Source organism: Pristiophorus japonicus, chromosome 12 (genome assembly GCF_044704955.1).
Source record: "Pristiophorus japonicus isolate sPriJap1 chromosome 12, sPriJap1.hap1, whole genome shotgun sequence".
Lineage (NCBI taxonomy): Eukaryota > Metazoa > Chordata > Chondrichthyes > Pristiophoridae > Pristiophorus > Pristiophorus japonicus.
The window spans coordinates 171638960-171657918 of record NC_091988.1 but is presented as its reverse complement, the minus strand read 5'-3'; the positions used below and the strand labels follow the sequence as shown (position 1 = coordinate 171657918).

General features: G+C 42.6%; 1 protein-coding gene across 1 annotated transcript in view; it reads left to right on the top strand.

Annotated features, from left to right (window-relative positions):
- Positions 1-17444, top strand: part of LOC139277049 (sodium/potassium-transporting ATPase subunit beta-1-interacting protein 3-like) — a 209394-nt gene extending 191950 nt beyond the window's left edge. Inside the window, exons 6-7 of the mRNA XM_070895061.1 lie at positions 15129-15213; positions 17376-17444. Coding sequence (XP_070751162.1) covers positions 15129-15213; positions 17376-17385 — 95 coding nt within the window. The 3' untranslated portion in view covers positions 17386-17444. The remainder of the gene's footprint in view (positions 1-15128; positions 15214-17375) is intronic.
- The last annotated feature ends 1515 nt before the right edge of the window (positions 17445-18959 follow it).

Below are 18959 nucleotides of genomic sequence, written 5' to 3'. Positions count from 1 at the left end.
TATCCATCTCTCTTTACATACAGAGCCTCAGTGACCTCCCTTATGCAACACTGATCAGCGAACTGAGATGTTGCAAAAGTCACCTGCTGCAGCCTGGTACGAGCCTGACACATAGAAATTCATGGCCACATTCACCTTCACAGCCACTGGCAGGGCTGTCCTCGCCCTCCTATGAGGCTGCAGGTCTGCCTGCAACAGGTGGCAGATTTTAGTGAGCACCTCCTTAGTGAAACGGAGATGTCGCATCACTGTCCCTCGCTGGGTTTGAGGTAGAAGTGCTCCTTGAAGACCTTGGATGGATATGGTCTCCTGCTTAAAGCTCTTCTCCCCCTTCACCCTCTAAGTAGCTTGTCCTCCTCTATGTCGGTTATGCTCATTCTCCTTACCATGTCTGGGAGCAACTGCCCTGAGCAGAAGCCTTGAAGTAACCTGCCACACCACTCCCTTGAGACTTTAGCAACTTCAAATAAGACACCAAACAAAAACACCTCTACAAACACACCGAGCCAGCAGAAATTAATCAGCAACTAGCCTGAAAGCAGGTGATGGATGATCCCTTTAAATAGCGCTGGTGGGCGTCCTTCTTGCTGCTGAACGCATATCCAGTTCTGTGCTTGCGGTCTGCAGCTTTGAGGTCAAAAATGGCAGCACTGGCGTCAAATCAGCATTACACACTAACTGACATCACAATTTGTGTACTCTGCATAGCTCCAGCGCCCGTGCTAGCGTCCTCACCAAAATAATGAACGGTGTGGCCCGTACCAGAAGTGTTCACGCATGCCGCAAATGCCATTTTGGGCGCAAAATGGCACCCATAGCGTTGGAAAACTGGGCGCTCCAGAGCCAAATTTCTCGGCCAAGGAATCTTAGAGATAGTTGTGTTAACTGAGGTTGTTCTAATGCATCCCTGCAGCTTTGTCATTCGGCGTGTCTCAACTTTGAATTAGTCGATAGTTTGGAAAGAAAACAGTGGTCTCTTCAAAGGGCAATTACGTGTACTGATTCCTATGTGCTTAAAGGAAGATATCAAGATACCGAACACAGAGCATTCAAGGATACTAGCTACAGCTGCAGTGGACTGTTTGTGAATGCATTACCACCAACAAGTAGAGGAAAGTCTCAGCCTTAAATGCCATGTTACTAACTTCACTGCTCCTAGCAACACTGATACAATACAGTAAAATGTATCACACATGTATTATAATAGAAACTCATATGCAGGTCCCAGCAATGGATTAATTCTGAAGGTGACATTCCCTGTGGCGTTCTTCATGTGGAATATATTCAATTTTTATGCGACTATATGTGATTGGCAGTCTTGATAATTATCACCAAGAAGCTTTCAAAAAGAAAAGATATACATTCCCATGAAGAAACTGATCTTATGTACATTTAAATTCATTTTTTTCTAAATAGTTCTAGCTTTTTTTTTTAGCATTTTGTAGCTCACTGCATTTCTCACCAATGTGTAAACCTTCAGAGATAGAATAGCAACCTATGATAGTCAAAATATACTCTTTAGACTAGAAAAGGGGGAATTAAATTACAGTAGCTGATCAGCAGGCAAATAGTTTATGGCTTTAACAGTCCACTCCTTTAACAGAAATGTTAATTAATCTGCTGCTGAAACATCCATGTTTTTGACAATCTAGACTCAGCTAATCCAGTGTTCTCCCGGCCAGCCTCCCATCCTGCATTCTGCTGCCTGTACCTTATCCTGCATTGAGTCCTGCTCACCAATCACCATTGTCCTCTTGACCTACATTGGCTCAGTCCCCCAATGCCTCCAATTTAACATTTTCATCCTTGAGTTGAAACTCCTTCATGGCCTCCTTATCTCTGCAAACTTCTTCAGCCCTACAACCCCTCCATCAAACTCTCCGTTTCTCTGATTCTTATGCAACCCCATCGCCATTCTCCCCACCTTCATTCTCCCCACCTTCAACTGTCTGGGCCCCAGGCTCTGGAGTTCCCTCCCTAAACTTCTCTGCCTCCCCATCTCCCTCTTTTCCTTTAAGACCCTCCTTAAAACCCACCTCAATGACCAAGCTTTTGGCCACACTCCTCATATCTCCTTCATTGGCTCAGCATCCGTTTGTATTTGATTACGCCTCTGTATAGCGGCTTGGTTGCTTTTTGCTATTGTGGAACCTTGCCTTGTGCTAATTGGTGGCCGTGTTTGCCTACAAAAATAACAGATATACTCGATGATTCTAACAGCCATTTGGGTGTTTTAACCAAAGGATTTTTTAACCTCATATTTAATTGTTTCCAAATGCAAAGTTGTCACAGAGAGTGAGGAGAGAATTAGGAGATTTTTTTTGCCACAAAGAGTTGTTGCAACATGGAATACTTTCCCACAGAAAATAGTTGAAGCAGAGTCAATTGTATCTTTTCAGGGAAGAATAGATAAACATTTGCACAAGGGTCAGTGCCGACTGCCTATGACGATGAGATAAACATTTGAAACGGAGAAGGGCTATGAGGTACAGCATAGTGGAATTAGTTTTGGATTGCTATAGAAATCAGACATAAACCTGATAGACCGAATGGCCTGCTTCTGTGCTGTAAACCTTTGTGGTTCTGTGGTTCAGAAAGTAATTCATTGGTTGTGAATGCCCTGAGAATGTGAAAGGTTCTATATAAGTGTGAGCTCTGTCTTATACAGTCCACGATTTTCCCACTGTACACGATGGATGCTGTAACCACGAAAACCCATGGAAATTGACTTGAGTAGGTTAATCTGGAAAAAGATATAATAAATTCAAAATAAACCATTTAAGTGGATCCATGGTCAGGTTTCGGGTCCTGAAGTAAGTGTCAGAGACGGGGTTTTGAAGAAAGCGTCACGGTCAGGGTTCTGAACAACGGATCAGGGGTCCTTGCAATGAGGAGGAGCTGAAAAGTTAGTAATGTGTTAATTCCTTAACTGAGATTATGTGAATGGCTGCTTGAACTGCCCGAAATAGTCGGCATGCTTAATACAATTTAAGTGGTCCCTTTGCAATTGATGCCTATGGTAATGGTAAACGATCACTGCCATTAGCCTGATATAGGCGGCTGTCTGGGATTTGTGGGGACAGTGTAAGTGTTGGGGACTGTAATTAGAAGCAGTAATCACTGAATGAAGGAAAGGATTAATGGTACTGGTGTCCTGGTAACTAATCAGTCTCTGTGCACCAGGTTTGTGTTTCAGTTCTGTTAGAAATTTTTATTATTTTGATCTTAATGATTTTTCAAAAAGCATAACAAAAGCAATCCAGTGGTAGATTTTCTCTTGGTATCAAAAATACTCAATGAATTCTGTAACTTTGTGGAACCAGGCTTTGAATTGTTCAAGGCAATAAATGTTAGAATGAACATGCATTTTTATTGTGCCTTATCACAGATCGCAGAACGTCCCAAAGTGTTTTGCATCAAGTGGATTACAGTCATTGTTGTTGTGTAGGTAAAATGATTGGGATGTGTTTTCATCTGTTACTCATTTAATCAACCAGTAATTCTACCCTTCTGGATAGGTTGGAGATCATTCACATAGACAGGATATTGTTGTTCAAAATGAACTGTATTTAATGTCTTACAGGTATTCTAGCATTTTGCCCATATGTTTAATTTCAAAGTTTGTTTTCAAACAAATTTCTTTAAACAATCACAACTTGTCCCTTAAATTATGCTGTGGAGTACTGTGGGATATGAGTGTTTAATGTGTCCCTCTGAAATTGCTCTTCCTGCTATTTTAGCAGAGGAGCTAATCCATTAAAAATTAATAATTTATGCTTTGAGGCTGAAAGCTAAACCTAGCATGTGACAGAGTTTAACGGCCTGGTTTAGGGTTGGAGACGATCAAGGGACTTAGCGAGTTGAGTTGGCAGCAGCCTGGGAATTCAACCCACAGAATTCTGGTTTGTAACTCGAACAGCAGAGGTGGCAAAATATTTTACACTGAAAGCATCTTTATTTAATTCTGAATTTAAAGCACAATATTGTTGGAGGAAGGGAATGACAAGGAAAATATCGTAATTTAGAGTTCGTTTAAGTCTCCAACAGTTCATTTCGTGCCAATATTGTAATTATTTTACAATAAATTTCTGGTATGCCATGTAGCCTAAATTTTTCCTACACACGTCAATGGTGAACAGCCTGGTCTGGCACCAGCACATATTGCAAAATCGTACTGCGTTGCCTGCGATTTCCCAATTTACACTGGTGGTGGGCCAGGTTTCTTGGAAAAGTTACCTCTGTATGTCAAAATGTGATTCTGCACAAACATGGTATTTAAATATATCTCATTGCAGATGGATAAAATTGAAAAGCAAAGTTATGATTTTCTGTAGAATTTTGGTTACACCACACTTGGAGGACTGTGCATAGTTCTAGTCTTTGTATTATAAGAAGAATATAGAGGCACTGGAGAAGGTGCAAAATAGATTTACAAGGATGATACCAGAACTGAGAGGTTGTCTATTAGGAAAGCATGAACAGGATGGGGCTCTTTTTTTTCCTCAAAGAAAAGGCTAACAAGTGACGATTGAAGTTATTTAAATTATGAAGGGGTTCGATAGGGTAGACTTGTGGGGGGAGACCAAAATTAGGGGCCATAAATATAAGATAGGACCAATATCCAATTCAGGAGAAACATCGTTACGCAGAAAGTAGTTAGAATGTGGAATGCACTACCACAAGGATTGGTTGAGGCGAATAGCATAATTTATTTAAGGGGCAGCTAGACAAACACATGAGGGAGAAAGGAATAAAAGGACACGTTGATAGGGTTAGATGAAATGGGTGGGAGGAGGCTCGTGTGGAGCATAAACACTGGCATGGACCAGTTGGGCCAAATGGCTGTTTCTGTGCTGTACGTTCTATGCAATTGCTTCTCTCACTCTGCCACAATGCATTTTATTGCCCTGAAGTAAACGGCGTACCTTCTGAAGTAAAAATCATTTTAGATGCTTTTCTCCTCACTCTTCCCTGTTGTGAGTTTCATTGCCCATTTTCATACAAAACTCTTTATCTCTGGATAGTATTGCGTTATTAAATCTATGCATTATATCACATCTGCTTGTACAGATTACTATCCCCCTTCAAAAAAAAGTTTCCCAGCAGAGAGAAATATGGAGTCAATGTAAAAGGTAAATTTGTGGCACCATAGGGCTCAGTTTTGCCCAAGCCCATTTTCTGGCGTATTGCCAGAGTTACACCCGTTTTTCTAGGCCAGAAATGCGCCAGAAATAATTAGCCAGTTTCCCCAATCTATAATTCAAAATTAGTGCCGTACAGCGTGTCCAGTCACCTCGGGGAATGGAGCCTGCTGTCTGCGCCCATGCGCGGAAAAAAAGTTACATTTCTGACGTCGTTGCAATGGATGCATAGTACAGCTCAGAGTTGGCAGTCGGCCATTTTTAAAGAGCCAGCTGTGTGTGTTACAAGTGCTGCGCGAGAGCATTGGAAAAATCGCAGCTGCAGCAGTACAAAATGCAATGTGGTGCAAGGACCAAGAATTTCTTGCAGGAAGAAGTGGAGGCACTAGTTACTGTGATTGAGAACAGATGGCAGGAGCTGGAGGACACCAGCAGGGGTCACATAAAAGTTCCAGCCAAAGAAATGGAGAAATGCTGGAACCAAGTTGCAGAAGATTACTGTGCAATGGTGACCACCACAAGACGTGGAGGCCAGTGTGAAAAGAAGTGGCAGGACCTTGGTCAAGTAGTTAGTGTAAGTAATATTTTTGCAGTGGCAGTCTCTTCCATGACTGGTGGTTTGAGTGCTGGTGGGACATTCCATGGTTTCCCACCTTCCGAGGTTGCGGGTCCCAGTGGTGGGGTGCAGCGAGGCACACCCAGGGCCCCACCATCCCAGGCTGCGGGTCCTAGTGGTGGGGTGCAAGTCACGGCTGTGGGGAGGAAGGGAAGGAGAACTCGACCGCGCTCTCCTGAGGTGCAGGATCTAACAGATGTGGTTCAGATGATGTCATTGAGTGTGGAGAGCATTGACCTTCCCCGATCACTCCTGGACGCCAACAGTGGAGCGAGTGATGAGGTAGTGGGACTGTCGGGAGAAGTAACAGCAATAATACAAGAAATGGGAACGATGTCCGGGACCATCAGTGAGGGAATAGTGGAGGGAATGTCAGAGGTAGCTGATGTGCTGTCAGTGACCATCAGGGAGGGAACGTCAGAGATAGTGCAAACACTGTCACTGACCATGAGGGAGGGAATGTTGCAGGTAGTTCAGACACTTTTGCTCAACATGTGGGAGGGAATTTTGCAAGTCGTTGAGACACTGTCAGGGCACATGAGGGACGGCATGTTGGAGTTAGCTGCTGCAATAAGGGAACACGCCCATTGACAGAATCATTCCCACTCCAATCCCCACACCAGTCTCTGAAGAGCCCAAAGCTGGGCCCTCCAACTTGCCGCCTGCCGCCGCCCTCCCCCCCCCAACAGAGATCTTAGGAAGAATAAGCTTGGTACCAAGCCCAGGAACACTGCGCCACTGCCTGCGGGCAAGGGTGGTGGCATATCCAAGACCAAGCGCAGCGGGCGGTCTTAGAATAAGGTGGAGGAGAGATGGGTGCAGCCTTTCTTTGCTGCTGCTGTTGTTGTTATTGTTGTTACTGTTGTAACTGTTCTCAAATTAAAAGTTTTTTGTAAGTTAGTAAATTTATAAGTTTAAAAGTTTGTAATTGATCTTAAAGCGTGATCTTAAAGTAAAGTTTGATACAAGAATAATTTTATTAAAGTTAAGTACAAAAGAACTGTTTGTTAAACTTTTGAATAAAATATATTTTACATTAAAACTAAATCATTTCCATTATTTGTTCCATTCTTAACACAACTTTTGAAGTAACCAATAATAATTCCCATCATTTGTTCCATTAATACAACACAATATTACGGAACAGCTCCAAACAGTAAACATGGTCCATGTGAAGTAGTTGTCGCTGAACCTTCAGGCATCATTAAAGCGTTCATGGATGAGCTGCTGGCGCAAGGCTCGAGCAATCGTTAAAGGCGTATGATGGCCCGCTCTCCTCCGCTGTCGTGCTCTGACCTCAGGCACTTGCATGGCTTCCTTGTCGTCCTCCTCCTGCTCATCATCTACATTTTCCGCATCATTATCATCAGCATCAGCCACTCTCACTGCAGGTGGGTCTTCCACTACCAGGTGTTGCTGCCTCATGATGGCTAAGTTATGCAGCATGCAGCACACAACAGTGAACTGACCGACAGTCTCAGGGGAGTACAGCAAGTAGCCTCCGGAATGGTCCAGGCATCGGAAACGCTGTTTCAAGATGCCAATGATCCTCTCTATGATGCTGCGCATCGCAATGTGTGACATGTTGTATTTACGGTCGGCTTCTGTCCGAGTTACGCGTAGAGGCGTCATGAGCCATGTGGCGAGGCCGTACCCTTTGTCTCCCAGTAGCCAGCTCTGCCCTCTGGCTGCTGCTGAAACATGGCAGATTGCATAGTATGAACGCATCATGGGTGCTCCCAGGGTATCTTGCATCGACTGACATGATACGATGCATGTCGTCACACATGTGCTGTACATTAATGGAGTGGAAGCCTTTTCTGTTCCTGTACATCTCGAAATCCTCTAAAGGTGCTCACAAGTCGATGTGGGTACAATCAATGTAGCCCTGTACCTTTGGGAAGCCAGCAATCCTGGAGAAGCCCACAGCCCTATCATGCATTGATTAGCCGGTCATGGAGAACTTTATGAAGTAATTCCTCCGCGCATACAGTATATCTGTCACCTGGCGAATGCAGACATGTGTTGCATGTTGAGAGATGGCGCACACATCCCCAGTTGTAGCTTGAAACGAGCTGAAGACATAGAATAAAAGTGCAGCTGTAACCTTCACTTTAACTGACAAAGCAGTCCTCCTGATGCTTCGAGGTTGCAAGTCTGCTTTGACCAACTCACAGATCTCAGTTACAACTTCTTTGCGAAATGCAGCCTTCTGACATAGTTTGCATCACTCAGGTGGAGGTACAAATGCCTGTCTTGATATACCCAAGGTGGGTAAGGCCTCCTGCCCAGCACCCTACAGACTCTGATGTGATGATGTCGAATCAATTGTCTCCTACGTTGCACCATGATGCAGAAGGCTCGCACAAGGTATGGCATTGTCAGTGTTGCCCCAATACTTAAATTTTACCTTTATGGATGAACCACACCCAAGGTCTTGTGACTTCTCCTCTCTCTCTCCACCCCCGCCCCCCCCCCCCACTTAACTAATTGCAATCTTGTGACTTCACCCCTTCTCTCTCTTTCCCCTCCCCACAAATCATTGCAGTCTTCAGAAGGTTTCCGTTCGGCACCTCGCTCCCTGGGCTCAGTGCAGAAAGCTTCCGATCGGCACTTCATTCCCCAGGCTCAGTCTGATCGGCACTTCATTCCCCAGGCTCAGTCTGATCGGCACTTCATTCCCCAGGCTCAGTCTGATCGGCACTTCATTCCCCAGGCTCAGTCTGATCGGCACTTCATTCCCCAGGCTCAGTCTGATCGGCACTTCATTCCCTGGGTTCAGTCTGCATAAGCCTTCCGATCGGCACTTCATTCCCCGGGCTCAGTCTGCATAAGCCTTCCGATCGGCACTTCATTCCCCAGGCTCAGTCTGATCGGCACTTCATTCCCTGGGTTCAGTCTGCATAAGCCTTCCGATCGGCACTTCATTCCCTGGGTTCAGTCTGCCTAAGCCTTCCGATCAGCACTTCATTCCCCGGGCTCAGTCCGCATAAGCCATCCGATCGGCTCCCTTTCTCTGCCACCCCCCCCCCCCCCCCCCCCCCCCCCGGGGCTTGTTTTCCAGCCGAGTCCGGGTCCAGGCGCGGGGCCGATTCTGTCGGCCAAAGCTACAACCCTCCAGTCCTGCTTGAAGACGTTCGGTGGTGGCGTGCGAGTGAAAAAGAGAGAAAACTTCTGAAATCCAACAAACTTCCATTTATTACATTGACAGGTTAAAAAAAGTTGAACTTTATTATTGATTTTTACAGTGTTCTTGACGCCCTCCAAAATCTTCGATTAAAAACAATGGTGTCTTTCAGCACTGATTTGTCAAGGTGCACAGACTTTCTTAAGTGCCCAGAAGGTTTTTCGGGCGTGGTCAGATACGCCGACCTAGGAGGAAAAAATTATTAAAACCAGCGCAGACACGAGGGAACGTCAAAAAAAAACTGGCCTAGAAAAATAGTAACTAAGTTAGTTACACCGACGCAGATCACAGGGGAAACTTGGAAAAAACTTTGGAGCGCCAAAAAACGGTGCAAATGACCAGGGAAAATTGAGCCCATTGTCTCCGTTACATTTTACTACCTCTTCTTATCGGCTTTCATTAAAATTACCAATTTATCTTATTTTCTTTCGATCCTTAGATAGCATCTTTTGACCTTGGCTTGTTATAGGCTGTGCAGCTCTCAAATAATTTCTTTATATCACTCAGGGCTGAACTATTGGAGTGCACCGTGTTATCATGTAGTCTCTAAGGGCATTTTACTGCAGTTGTATCCCTGACATAAATCATTTTTGCGCTCATCACGGTGAGGGATGTCCATGCTATGGAATAGAATATTTTTTCAATTATTCCACCTAGTGTCAGCATAAGCACTTCCTAGTGTTGTATAGTATGGGTTAGATACAGGGTAAAGTTCAGTGTACCTCAGAAAAAAAACCCATATTGTGTCCGTGTGATATTTTGGTCACTGAGTAATATTGCTGGCTTATAGGCAGTCAGTGAAAGAAATGGCATTTATATAGCATCTTATCACATTCTGAGGATGTCCCAAAGTGTTTTGCACCTACTACTTTTGTAGTGCAGGTGTAATGTGATCAAACATGATTTGCACATACCAACAGCAAATAGCGTGCTTTTGATGTCAGTTGATGAATGAATGTTGGTTTGGACACTGGGAGAACTCCCTACTTGTCCTCAAACAGTGTCATGAGAACATTACTGCCCACCCAAGCAGGTTTACATACCTCTAAACAATGATATTTTGACAGTGCAGTAGTTCCTCAGTACTGCACTGAAGTGTTAGCCTAGATGATCTCAAGTCCATAGTAGAGCTGGAACCCACAATCTTCTGACTTAGAGGCAAGAATACTGTGAACTGATCTAAGGTGAGCATTGTAACCTCTGAGTATTGTGCACTTATGCCCATTAGGAAGTACCTTAAGATTGCCCAGCAGTTGAAACAGTTAGATCTGGCATGGACAGCAGACCTTTACCCAATTGTTTTGGGTTGGATTTGAATCTGGGTATGAGAATGATAGTACACTATACAACTCTGCACCAAGCTGCCCATTTAAATATAAATTAATGTTGGCATAGAATTTCTATATTGTGCTGCTGTTGAAAGACAGACTTGTATTTTTATAGCACCTTATCAGTTCTCAGAAATATCTAAACGCACTTCATCGAATAAATTACACTGAAATGCCGTAGATGTTATGTGAGCAAATGTGGCAGCCATCTTGTGCACAGCAGCACACAAGGAATCGGCCACAGACAATCAGTGTTTTCAGTGCACCTTGGCATAAACACTGGGAATAATAACAACTGAGGTAGGATAGGGAGGTTTTATCCAACTCTTCTTACTCTTACATTAAGAATCTGTGTTGATGTTGCAATTATAGCATTTGTATTACTTTTGTACCTATAGGAGAAAAAATCCGTTGCGCCTGTTTGGGGCGGTAACACTCGCAGGCGCGAGACTTTGCGGCAGGTGCAGAATTCTTGTCTCTCGCGAGAAATTAGGGTTACCAAACTCGAAAGGAATTGGAGCACAAAATAATGCCTAATTAAAGGGAAGAGCCCAAGCTGCAAACTCTGCAGTAATGAAAGGGTGCAAACAAGGGCACGCAAGAAGAATTTTGTATGTTTCAATGAGATCACCTCTCATTCTTCTAAACTCTAGAGATCTCTACCACCTAGAAGGACAAGGGCAGCAGATGCATGAGAACACCACCATTTCCACGTTTCCCTCCAAGTCACACCACCATCCGGACTTACACTAGGTCAAAATCTTGAACTCCCTACCTACCAACACTGTGGGAGTACCTTCACCACCTGGCCTGCAACGGTTCAAGAAGGTGGCTCACCACCAATGGTCCCTATAAGCTGTGCAGCTACGCAGCTCTCTGCTGGTCCTGCGTGGCCTGGGACCGGCTTTTGGACTGTTAAAGTTCTTTGAATGGGTCGCGCAGCCTCTTAAAGGGGCTGTGCACCCAAAAAAACATTACAGGGTGCATTGCTCACCACCACCTTCTCAAGGGCAATTAGGGATGGGCAATAAATGCTGGCTTTGGCAATGACGCCCACATTCCATGAATACATTTTTTTTAAAGCATACTTTCAATGCCTGTGTTGGCGTGCATAGTTGAGTGTTTCAGGTTCAAGTGCTATTGCCACTTTCAAGTTGGTGGGTAGCAATTTCTGGAATTAGGTTCCAAAATGACTGTGAAAGGGAATAATGTGATACCACTTGGAGGCCATCACACATGGCTTGGGTTTGACACCAGATTAACTCCACTGCAATGCCAAACTAGGTTTAAAAAGCACTCAATGTGTCCTGGAGATTCTTTTCAAGTTTGAGAGTGTGTACTCCTACTCTCTTAAAACATTGAAGATGAAGGGGCTGAGATTCAGCTCCCCAAAAAGGCTCCTTACTGTCAGAAAGCGGCGGCCAAGCAGCGGAGTCGAGCGGCCGCCGACTTCTGGTCTAATGGCCGCCGCCAGCGAAATTCAGCTCGGGGATTTTTCTGGCAGTCTCCATTTCCACCCCGCTGCTGCCAACCATCCTAAGTGTGTCATCAAAGGACGCAGCACTGATCTCCCGCACCTCCAGCATCCCTCCCGCAAAATTTAGCTCCAAAAATCTTTAATCCGCCGTGCGGTGCCCCCGACAGCTTTTTCTGTTGGTGCACCTTGCTTTCAGTGTGTGAGCCATGTCAGCGCGGCAGCCCTTCAAGAGGAGGGTGCACTGCCGCGGCCGCCATGTTTTTTGTTTTGTCGGCCCACTGCCAGGTTGGGTGAACAATTATACGCCGGCCTGGCACCCTCTCTTGGGTGTCAGACTGCTGGCCCGGCCGAAATCCTCCCTGATAGCCCAATGGACCGAAGTTTCAAAATGCCAAAGGCTCTCCCCTTTAAGTGAAAGGGAGAGCCGTGGTGACGCACACGCATCATGACATCATCTCCGCTCCGCTGCTGATTGACAGCGGCAGAAACTCCATCCCGCCTCCACTTCTGCCCCTTTAGAATACTTACCGCCCCCATTATGACCGACTTCCGGTCTGCTTCAAAAAAATGAGAGCTGAACTTACTGAAAGAGGCAACCACATCCGAAGCGGCGGAAAAAACACTTCAGGAGTGGAAGGTACGACCCATTTAGGGTTTTTGGTAAATTTCGGCCCCATACTGTCTAGGAGCAGAACTCGACCCAGGAGCAGAACTCGACCCAGGAGCAGAGCTCTCTCTTGGCAGCTAGAGTGTGAAATGCAACCGGGCAATATAACTGAGGTCCAGCAACTTGCAAAATTTATGCTGTATCTAGTAGTCTGTGGTCGGTAATTGCAGCCTTGGTATGTAGTCAGAGAAGGTGGTGGTTGTTGGTTTTTTTATTCTTATCTGTTCGAGTTCATTAAAATTGACCCAAACTATTTGGGGGAATTTTCTATGGCTACTGTCAAATTATTTTAATTTATTTTCCCCCATTAAAGGTATTGGAGAGAGAAACCCAATGATGTACCATGAGTTTTAGTCCCTGATATAAAAAATATTGTACAAGATACCTCATAAATTTTAAACTATAATAGTGTCCTGACCCAAGAGGTTTCTTTTCTAGTAAAACAGTATCATTTCAGTCGTTATGGGTGCATACATCTGTATGTGTGTGTGTGTTCAAAGATATCTGCATGTGTGTATCCGCATGTCTATTTATGTGTACCAGTGTGTTCACGTGCATGTGAGCTATGAATCTGTCCATGTGTTTGTACACATGTATCAGTGCAAGCAAGCACAGTTGCTGCAAACAACTAGCATAAAGTTTATCTGTTTGGAATAAAGTGCTATTTTATCCCTTTACTATATTCTATGCTAACTACTGTAACACCATTACAAGTAATAGGAGTGATTGATGTTAGTGTAGTCAGACAAATAAGGAATGCTGTACAGATCCTGTTAAAATAATCAATGATAATAGGTTATCTGGTACATTGACTGTTACTTCAGTTTCATTCTCACTTCATCACATTCTAATTACTTTTCTTTTCTGTGCCATGTGACATTTCAGCTTATGAACTTTAAGGCCAGTTTCAGTTAGCAGAAATATCTCAGGTTCTCTGACCATCATGTCTCTTCCATGCTCCTCTAATTGCAGTATAGCTAATTTTCCTTCTCAATTCAACCTAAAATTGAGGTTATTAGCTTGAACAGTCGATGCCTTGACTTCTCCCCTTTACACAAAATCCTTTGTAGAAAACTGACAACTTTTTTCCTTACTTTTACATAATGAGAAGGAAATGTCTTTTTAATTGGAGCTTATCAAATAAACAGATGTAGCAGGAGGTAAATGTCAATAGTTTATATAACTGTCTTGTAGAGTGTTAAATGGTCTTTCTGTTACAACATGTATAATAATAAAAATGGATAATACTTTATATTGGTTCAGCTTTGAGAAAATGTATTAATTTTCATGCAGAGCTTTACTGCAAACTTGCTTTGGGTTGTGTGTGGTATAGAACATTGTTATAAAATATTACAAGTATTTACAGCACAGAAACAAGCCATTCGGCTCAACGTGCCAGTGCTTATGCTCCACACAAGCCTCCTCCCACTCCTCTTCATCTAACCCCATCAACATATCCTTCTATTCCTTTCTCCCTCATGTGCTTAACTAGATTCCCCTTAAATGCATCTATGCTGTTTGCCTCAACTGCTCCCAGTGGTAATGCGTTCCGCATTCTAACCACTCTCTGGGTAAAGAAGTTTTTCCTGAATTCCCTATCGGATTTGTTAGTGACTATCTTTATATTTATGGCCCCTAGTATTGGTCTTGCCCGCAAGTGTCTCTACGTCTACCCTCTCAAACCCTTTCATAATCTTGAAGACCTCTCCTCGATTGGTCACTCCTCTATCTTCTCTTTTCAAGAGAAAAGAGCACCAGCCTGTTCAATCTTTCCTCTCAGTTCTGGTATCATTCTATACTTTGAACACTAATGCACATAAACCCTTTTTGAAATGAAACTGATATGCACCAGTTCGTTTTTATCTCTGTAAGGGCTCTACGGGCACAGATCTGCTAACTGCTACTTCAATAGGGTTCCATTTTCAATTGTAAATAGGAAGGAAGGAAGATGAAGGCTGCCCTCTATCTTCCCTTTTGCAACTGTATTAGGTCTAGTTGCACTCCTGAAGATATCTTAAACAGTTTTGAATCGCGGTTGACTTCTAAACAACAAATGAAAAGTGCTCTTGACTTAAGATTACTGAGTTAATGAGCTGTAACTCCTTGGGGCTGGAAGTAATGAAAAGTAAGGGAATAAGCTAGCGTGAGCTTCAGCTGTCAGTGTCATTTCAGCTCTCACACCTTTAATTTGCCATTACAAGGAATTAAGTTAGAATAAATGTCAAGCCTGGGATTCAAACACAGCCCTTGGCAGTGTCTAATACTGTATGGAGCCACTGGTAAAGGTTGTATTTTAATTTTTTAAATGGCAGTCCCAGTCAAATAGAGGGAAGTGGTGTATTTTTAGTTAAGCCCCATATCATATGAGGCTTCTTCAACTCTTAAGTGTTGACAGCATTTATTTGCCTATTTGAAATTGCAACAATGATGTACTGCAAGTTTCAAATGATGTTGAATTAGAATTAGTGGAGCAGGAACCTTTCCATTCTTCTGCTTTCTACTTGAAGCAATACTTTCTCAAATTTGTTGTTGAAAGTGTGATTTTTATCTGCATGCTCTTGTATTCCAACTATTATTTTTGTTTCCATTTTAACTTTATCTTGATCAGTTTGTTATATTTTTATTTAAAATTGCTGTTTGGTTGCTTTGTTTTAACCATGGAAAGGTGTTCTTCATACATCTTATTTATTTACGATTATGTTGTGATTTCAGTTGATTTTATAGGTGGATTTGATTCATTCTCCGTCTACCATGTGCCTCAGAAACCCTCTCATGTACTATTAAAGCCAATTTATCTGTAAGTAATTACCTCATGTCACCATAATGGCTTTTTTGTACGAGCAACACGCAATACCTATAACCTGTCTATTTTACATTTTAGCAATCTTGTTTGAATAAAGCCATGTCACTTTTGTAGGGGGCACTGCCACTGATTGGACACAAGACTGAGGCGTTACAGAATTCACTGAGGATCATTTTACAAGCCCCCGCTACCAACAGGGTGCCTCACTGGCTTGCGGTGCAATTTGGATAGTTGGGCATGCCTGAATTTCTAATTTGCTATGCCAGTGAATGAGGCTCCCTGGCATCATGGGTTTGGAAAATTAACCCCCCCCACCCCACCCCTCCCCCATGTAACATTTAAATCCTGTTTAAAACTCTACACTTAATTTAATGCTTTGTTGATTATCACTTTTAAGTTAAGACAGAAAATGTTTCAGTGTTCCCTTCGCTAAGCTTTCTTAGTCAGATAGATTACATAACTTTAGTTGATTGCCCTAACACTGCCATGACATAAGAACATAAGAATTAGGAACAGGAGTAGGCCATCTAGCCCCTCGAGCCTGCTCCGCCATTCAATAAGATCATGGCTGATCTGGTCATGGACTCAGCTCCACTTACCCGCCTGGAGTGGAATTATTTTGTGGTCTGTCGTTCCTGATGTACTTCATGCTGTAAATCTTTGTAACAAGCAATACATGGGGTTAAGGCTCAGATACTTCATTAAGGAGAAATCAAAGATGCTGATCAAAATACTCACTCTGAAGTTTAATGACTGTGAGGACCAATGTACAATAAACGAGAACCACCAATTATTTCCAGGATTTCCTCAGGAAAAAAAACATTTCTTATACAGAACTGGGTTTGTATCTACCCTTCCAATCCTGCAAGTGGAATTTCATTGTGCTGGATTGATTTGTGCACTCTTAAGAGTAACTTTTAGGGTTACAATTCTGGATCTTTTCTAATCCTGTGCTTTCCTGTGTTCCAAAGTGTTTGCAGGATTCGCACTAAGCAGGTTATTTTGAGGCTATTTGTCATCCATCTGAATCCTGTCTGGGTTCTTCTGTTGCATGGTTCAGTACTGATCTAATGGTTACTAGTTAGGCTGAAAGAAACGGCTGTATTTAACATTTAGCCTTGCATTGTATTGAAAACAAAATCATTAATGGTGGAAGATGTCCTATGAACTCCACTGTGTAGGAACTTTTCAACCTGGGAATCCAGGATTAGGAAAGAAACCTGTTACATGAGAAATTAAATATAGTTTTGATTCTGGTAACTTAGTAGAATAAATACTAAAGCATCAGCCTTCCAAAGAGCTAGTCCTAGTTCTGAGTTCCTGGGCGATCTTTTACTCTTGCTTGCTCGTCCCTCATGATTGCTAGTTATCTACTGGACACTGGCAATGGGTTTTGCTAGTTATTGGTTGGACCACCGGATGGAATAGTCCACTATAGGAAGTTCTATCTTGGGGAATGGGGAAAGCTTTCGATTGGATGATTACAAAAGTGGAGTAGCCCATGACCCTTATTGCTCCAGCCCAAGGAAGGTTGCATAATGGGGAATCTGTCCTCTGGGGAATACAAATGATTTTGTTTTCTATTTTAATTTCTTTCACTTTTGTTTTAAGTTCTATTTTATTGTTTGCATTTGCAGAAATTGTTAATTAAACTCTTTCTGCCGCTAACAGGTTTTGTAGGTTTGCTAATTTTTGTGTCCCCTTTCCTCCATGGAAGCTTTTGACTACTGACTGGAAGTACGGTTCCGCTTGCACAAGTCGTCCTTCAGTAACTCACCCGTGGCCATTATTCATGTTAATCTTGACAGTGAGTGTTGGCAGTCTATTTGTTTGTTGGGGGCATCAAGGCCAAGCCTGATCCAGCCTTCATTTGACACCCACCCACTTACAATAGAGGTCATTAGATACAGATTCAGAGCAAGGAAAATTTTCCCCTCCCTAAACCAGGATCACCAAATTTGAATTTAATGCCTTCTACCAGATCAGGATTCAAAACTCGGACTTGCCTGATAGGGCTCACCTAATCACTGGTTAAATTCACTGAGCTATGAATTCACTGAGCTGTTGAGGAAACAGGTTGTTTTAAGTTAAATAGGAAAGGCTTTAAAACATGGAGTCCAAATTATTTATAGACTGGTCTCTTATTTTTCCCACAGGTCTACGTAAGTGAAAAGACTTATCCACAACCACCTCTTCAGCTGAAGAGGATCATCGCAACGAGAGCGCAAAATAACAAAATACCAGCTCATCCAGTTCCAATCAGCACATTCAGAAACAATTAACTTTTTGAATACTGCATCAATTTACTTTTGTTTCTAACATAACTGCATTTTATTTTTGATTGCCATAATTCCCCTCATATTCATGCAGGCAGAAGCAAGAGTTGCCTATGTGAGGAGAGAGATGTGGGCATTATAGCAGTGACTCTGGAGCAACACGTAGAATTGGTTTGCACAGTCACAGATGAACAGAAAGGAAAGATGCACATTATAGTCATGCCAAGCCATACTCTGAAAACATAGAACACAGACTTTGGGTTCTGATGCATGATGCTATGACTTTCTATCTGCTAAATGTTTTTTCACCAGAGGAGCTGTTAGTATTCTGGGGGCAGAGAAATAGTACAGCTTTCGACTCAATCAGTGTGCCATGCTGCCAAGCAAAGTATTGTATCTATTTTGACAGAACAATTGTTCAAAGGATGCAACGGTTTCCCAAATGTCAAAGAACTTTTATTGTTGTATCATAATTGGCTCAATGTTCATTGTCTTTTGATCTGTCATTCTACAAATTCCTCATTTCTTGTCACCTGTGCTGACTTGCATGAGTTGTTTCATAATCAGGAAAAAGCTCCTACCTTTCTTTTCAGACCTTTGCTTGCATTCTCTTAAAAGCTTTTTTTTGACTGATCATTGGAAGGCATTGAATAAATGGTCGATTGAGCTCAGACCCACTGTATCTTTAGTCACACATTGCTTGTTATAAAATGCAGAAACTGTACCATATGAATTTTCACATGGTTATTAAGACCAGATGAAGTCTGTATCTTAAGACAGTTCTGGAGCAGATGGCAAGGTGGTGTTGATATATAGAAGAATTTTCACCAGCACAAATAGGATTAGGATAGCAGCTGATTTTTTTTTCTCTAAATGGATGTTAGCACTTTTCCCATTCTGCAGTAACTGGATAACTGTGTGAATTATATTAAAAAAAAACATATACTCGCCTGTGGTTAATGCATAACTCTTGATTCTGCGACTCCATCCTGGAAGTGACTCAAACAATTCCACAGCATTGCAAGTAGGAACAGTTTGCTGACGTTTTTTTATTAAACACTATAAAAGATGTGACATGTTGTATGAATAATGAAAGAGGCAACACAGTCTTAAAAACACAATAAAAATAACTTCATTGCAGCACATTACAAGTTTTAATTTACTATACTGAAAGAAAAACTTAATTCAATTTCTATCTAGGCTGCTGGCAAGTTACTTCATGTCCAGTCCTGTGAATTACAACCAGTAATGTACTAAATATATACACTTTTCAAGAATGATGCACAAGATTCAAAAAAATAATATTCTGTGTTTGGGACACCATTACGTTTTGATTGTCATTTATAAACATGGGGAGGCCACATAGACAACAAGAACATTGGGCTAAATTGTAAATTTTGGGCAGAGCATCACAGATTCATTACTTCTCTCTCGGTTTCTTGTTTTGAAGCTATTGGGTCATCT